The 5,455-nt window shown below is 49.9% G+C and overlaps 1 protein-coding gene across 1 annotated transcript; it reads left to right on the forward strand.

Moving 5' to 3' along the window:
- Nucleotides 2,150–5,455, forward strand: LOC8084871 (cytochrome P450 72A14). Its single transcript, XM_002455953.2, has 5 exons — nt 2,150–2,732; nt 3,590–3,810; nt 3,937–4,181; nt 4,273–4,666; nt 4,773–5,455. The coding sequence occupies exons 1-5, from the start codon at nt 2,387–2,389 to the stop codon at nt 5,199–5,201; spliced, it is 1,635 nt and encodes a 544-aa protein (XP_002455998.1). The 5' UTR covers nt 2,150–2,386; the 3' UTR covers nt 5,202–5,455.

Genomic DNA, 5,455 nt, shown 5'->3' on the forward strand with positions numbered 1-5,455 from the left:
GGAAGCTGCCGGTCGTTATGTGGAGGAGTTTCGGTTTGTCACGAGGGATAGTTTTGTTATTTCCTTAATTATTTGCATCGTTTTGTATACGGATTCCGTGTAATTTGGAATTCGAATTCTAATCGTGTCTGGTTGTAGCTCTTTGAGCAGGGTATAAATATAGACCCTAGGGCCTTGTAATAAAAAAATCAATCAATGAATCAAACACACGTTTTTACTCATATTCCAGCATTTACTTTTCGACGACTTCGTCATACTTTTTCCTTTTTGTTACGAGTTCTTAGGAATTCGTCGACTTAAGCTCGGCGTGTTCTCAAGTTCCGCGTGAGTACCTCTTAGCCGTGACATCCGGGCGCATCGCTGTTGTCAGGACTAAAGTATTCGAGTTATCACCTTTGCCGATAGCAAGGTCAAATCGGCTGGCACGCCTTAACGTTTGAATCGGGTATTAGCCCTTTGTGTTTGCAGATCAATTTTGCATCAACAATCACATCAAAAAAAAATGAATTCCACGTTCCACCCAAATCCACGAACAGCACCGTACCACGTGTGTAATTGTCCCAGCGCATGCTTTCAGATATTCCGGCCAAATATTGTAGGACAAGCTAGAATTCCGCTAAGAGTCATCAATTTCTCATTTTCTAGGCAGGCCGCGGCCGTCCCTTGCCTCGTCCGCACCTGCACCTGATCCTATAGAAAAAGCACAAGACACAGGGAATAAAAACTGGCGCGGGGGCACATGGCCTGGCCCCAACGCCACGCTGCTCCGTTCCCAGCCAAGAAGAGCCCAAGAGCCAATACAACAACAACATCCGATTCCCAACAGGGCCTTGTTTAGTTCACCCTAAAAAGTAAAAAGTTTTCAAAATTTCTCGTCGTATCGAATCTTGCGACACATGCATGAAGTATTAAATATAGACAAAAGTAAAAACTAATTACACAGTTTAGCTGGAAATCGCGAGACGAATCTTTTGATCCTGGTTAGTCCATAATTGAATAATATTTGTCACAAACAAACGAAAGTGCTACAGTACCGAAATCCGAATTTTTTTCAGAACTAAACAAGGCCCAGGTCGATGCGGCAGCAGGCGCTGTCACACACACACACTTGCAGGCAAATAAAGCTGCAGCTGAAAGAGACAAATGGTGCACGATAGAGGATTAGGTGTACCCGATGATGATGCACTCGATCGGCCTTGACATATATGCACGTGTAATTTCCAAGCTTTACGCTTGCAGACGTTTTATTTGCCAAACATATGCATATATACATCTCCGCCGCCAGCAGTTCCGCTTTTATACATCATACACACATACATCAGCTTTTTTGACATATATGCACGATACCATACATTGTATAACTAACCACACTGTATACGTACCATGCATACTAATGTCGGCACCCACTTTTGTTTGTACCATTACGGGACCAGTGCCAAATAACGTTTGTCAGCAAGAGCCGAAGCATATGCTTCAACTACTACCATGCATCTTAGGAAACCGTTCAAATATTAGCAAAGGGAAAACTAGTATGACCGCATATATATACCACCTGGTGCAACGGTGTACCGTGATTAGGTGCCCGTTCGGTGCGCACGCTCTGATTTTACAGCAACTTTTAAGACATTAGCTGGACTTATTATTAGCTGTGGATCCAAACAAATCCTCAACTAATCTTTAGCAGTTAGCTATTAGTTGTAGGGATGCAAACAAGCCCTGAATGGAGCCTTATGCAGACATATCTTTGGAAAGCAAGAACTGTACTGGAATAATATATAATAAGCAAGTTCAATTTGTGCTCACAGCATTAAAGAAAAAAAATATAGGTAAAAATTAGGCCAAGAGTAAGGCAATCAGGGTGACATGGGAACATGCCCCCAGCCCCACACTTTCTTATGTTTAAGCACTGTTTTTCTTTGTCTAATACCCACGAGATCTTTCTTTATTTCCGAAATTTGTCACGCTTCTACACGCGTGGTCGGAGAAGACGAGTAGAACGAGACCAGCCGCGCGCGTCTCTTCTACTCTGTAGAACCATCGCGGAAACGGCATGTTTTGCAAATATAAACCCAAGAATAATTAACCAAAACACGGACGAACAGCGAAAATGATGCGCACCCAATAAGCAACCCCCGACTCTACTTATAAAAAACGTGGAACGGTGAGCAGCTACTACCCGTGTACTCACAGCCCACTTGATCATCGCCCGTGGCGTAGGCGCGTAGCTAAAGTGACATTGCGCTCCTCGTCAGCTGCAGCCTGCAGAGCGCAACCGATCACACGCGAGTCCTGATCGATCGAGCTCCAAAGAACCCGGCCGGATCGTCCCTAGCTAGCTCTGCACTGCACCCCGTCCGATCCCAGCGGCCAGCCAGCCCGGCCGACCATGTCGGCCAGCGGCGGCGAGACGACGACGACGACGACACTGCTGGGCTCCGTCGTCGTCGGTGACGCGCAGCAGGCGCCGTTCCCGTGGAAGCTGGTGCTGCTGTGCGCGGCGCTGGCGTGGTGCGCCGTGCGCGCGCTGGAGTGGGCGTGGTGGCGGCCGCGGCGCCTCGCCCGGGTGCTGCGGTCGCAGGGCCTCCGCGGCACGGCGTACCGCTCCCTCGCGGGCGACGCGCCGCTGACGGAGCAGCTCAACAGGGAGGCCACGTCCAGGACCTTGCCGCTGGGATGCCACGACGTCGCGCCCAGGGCCATGCCCTTGTTCCATCAGACCATGAAGGAGCACGGTACGTTGCTTTCCTTTCCTGCAGCTGCAGGCTACTCTTTCTTTGAACTTTGGGCACGCACACCCGTACAAACTACAAAGTCTGCCTTGCTTGCTTGTTCTCAAAAATTGCGAGGTCAACTGGTCTTGTGTGTACGAGACATACAGGGGCAAATTGGTTGTTTTGACTGAAATCCTTCAGTCATCTCTTCAGTTGATTTTTCTCTGAAAACACCTTCATCCTTCTGGCCATTGAACAAATATATACCAGTATATACATCGAGTTCAAAGTTGACTAGTACCAGTTCATTGACTCTGTGTTCGATTACCAACTAGCTAGTAGTACCTTTCGTTGGATGCTGTTTTCTAGTTTTCAGATCTTTACACACTTTTCTCTGCCGTGTTTCAAAAACAAGCAGAGATGTTTACATAGCTGCTGATGCCTGATGGACTACTTTTCCCATTTTTCTGAAAACACATGTAGTATAAGACAAGAAGCTTTTCAATGAGAGGAACAGTATAGTAGCAAGAAATTTCCATGTGGCATGTAGGATATTGTAGAGATCCACTGTATTGTCAATAACCACACCACATATTAGAGATGGACCTCGCACCAAACTGGTACTTATCTTCAAGGGAAGCACCAAACTACTAATAATTCCAACGATAATAATGTGATCCTCATGTTCTGATGATGACCAGATCGACTTCCATCATGTCGTCCTTCCATTCTTGTTTCACTGGTTGCTGTCTGCAGTTTTCGATCGTACTTTATCTGCAACAGCTGTCCCCCAGCAAGAAAACGAAATAGTGACACATATACCACCAAGCCACCCACTAACGAGGATATGACTGAAAATGCTTGGTTGACAATGACAGGCAAGACGTCTATCACCTGGTTCGGGCCGGTGCCACGGGTGACCATCACCAAGCCTGAGCTGGTGCGAGAGGTCCTGTCCAACAAGTTCGGCCACTACGAGAAGCTCAAGTTCGGTAAGCTCCAGAGGATGCTGCACAACGGCCTGGGCAGCCACGAGGGCGAGAAATGGGCCAAGCACCGGAGGATCATCAACCAAGCGTTCCATCTCGAGAAACTCAAGGTGAAATTCCTGATGACATGAACATTTGCCAATGCAGTGCTATCGATCTTAGCAACGCCAGGATTACAATACAATTACAAACAGGAATGTAAAATTGCATGTGTTGTTTCTGTCTTCCATTTCCAGCGGATGTTACCTGCTTTCGCCGCGTGCTGCACGGATTTGGTGAGGAGGTGGGAAGGCTTGGTTGCAGATGGACAGCCGTGCGAGGTGGATGTGTGGCCTGAGATGCAGAACCTGACAGGGGATGTCATCTCTCGCGCGGCGTTCGGCAGCAGCTACCTCGAAGGCAGGAGGATCTTCCAGCTTCAGGGCGAGCAGGTTCAGCTCGTCGTTCAGGCCATGCACAAGCTTCACATCCCTGGATACTTGTGAGCTAGAGCTCTTTCTTTCCATCTCCTGCTTGTCGATCTGCTTCCCTGGTCCATGCATATATAGTGCTAATTGAAGCGTTTCTCGCAGGTACCTGCCTACAAAAACCAACCGAAGGATGAAGCAGATCGCCTCAGAGATCGAAGCGCTCCTCAAGGGCATCATCGCCAAGAGGGAGAACGCGCTGAGAACCGGCAGCGCGGCAAGCGACGATCTCCTCGGCCTGCTTCTGGAGTCCAACATGGAGCACTGCAGGGGTGACGGCAACGGCAATAACTCCAAGGCCGGCATCACCACCGACGACGTGATCGGGGAGTGCAAGCTGTTCTACTTCGCCGGCATGGAGACCACGTCGGTGCTGCTCACCTGGACCATGATCGTGCTCTCCATGCACCCGGAGTGGCAGGACCGGGCCAGGGAGGAGGTGCTTCACGTCTTCGGTGACAAGACGCCGGACTACGATGGCCTCAGCCGCCTCAGAATCGTAAGCAGTTAGCAGTGCAGGCTTGGCTTTACACATTCGCCGACCGATCTGCACATTAATTACATTGCGGCGTGTATGAATGACTTGTGTAATTGTTGTGATGCAGGTGACAATGGTGCTGTACGAGGTACTGCGTCTGTACACGCCGCTGACGTCGGTCCAACGGCAGACGTACAAGCCGATGGAGCTCGGCGGCGTCAGGTACCCGGCAGGCGTGATGCTGATGCTGCCGCTGCTGTGCATCCACCACGACAAGGACGTGTGGGGCCCCGACGCAAGCGAGTTCAGGCCGCAGAGGTTTGCCGAGGGGATCTCCAAGGCGTCCAGGGACGCGCCGGCGTTCTTCCCGTTCGGCTGGGGGCCGCGCACCTGCATCGGCCAGAGCTTCGCGCTGCTTGAGGCCAAGATGGGGCTCTCCATGGTCCTGCAGCGCTTCGCGTTCCAGCTCTCGCCGGCCTACACGCACGCGCCGTTTCCCCACGGCATGCTGCAGCCGGAGCACGGTGCACAGATCATGCTCAGGGCGCTCCACTGAGATGATGATGATGAGCTACCTGCCAAGTGCCAACACTAGCTTGATGCATGGGCCGATGTTAGGTTAATTGATGACTTCATCTGCATCTGCATGTACAGCATATGTACTACGTAGTAGATACAAATCAAGCAAGGAATTACACTTGCAAGGCGGGCTTGTGAAAAGTTAATTGCCTTTCTAGTTACTGTTGAGATGTATCTCACTTATTAATTACTGGTTAAGAGACTGCTGGTCTAATTGCAGGCAACTACCCA

The sequence above is a fragment of the Sorghum bicolor genome, chromosome 3 (assembly GCF_000003195.3).
Source record: "Sorghum bicolor cultivar BTx623 chromosome 3, Sorghum_bicolor_NCBIv3, whole genome shotgun sequence".
In the NCBI taxonomy this organism is placed as follows: Eukaryota; Viridiplantae; Streptophyta; class Magnoliopsida; order Poales; family Poaceae; genus Sorghum; species Sorghum bicolor.

What these genes read in the sequence shown, in the direction of transcription:
- LOC8084871 (XM_002455953.2), top strand. Translation starts at nt 2,387, where the DNA reads ATGTCGGCCAGCGGCGGCGAGACGACGACGACGACGACACTGCTGGGC. An exon ending in TCCATCTCGAGAAACTCAAG is followed by an intron (nt 3,811 to 3,936) that starts GTGAAATTCCTG and finishes TTCCATTTCCAG; the next exon opens with CGGATGTTACCTGCTTTCGC. An exon ending in CTTCACATCCCTGGATACTT is followed by an intron (nt 4,182 to 4,272) that starts GTGAGCTAGAGC and finishes CGTTTCTCGCAG; the next exon opens with GTACCTGCCTACAAAAACCA.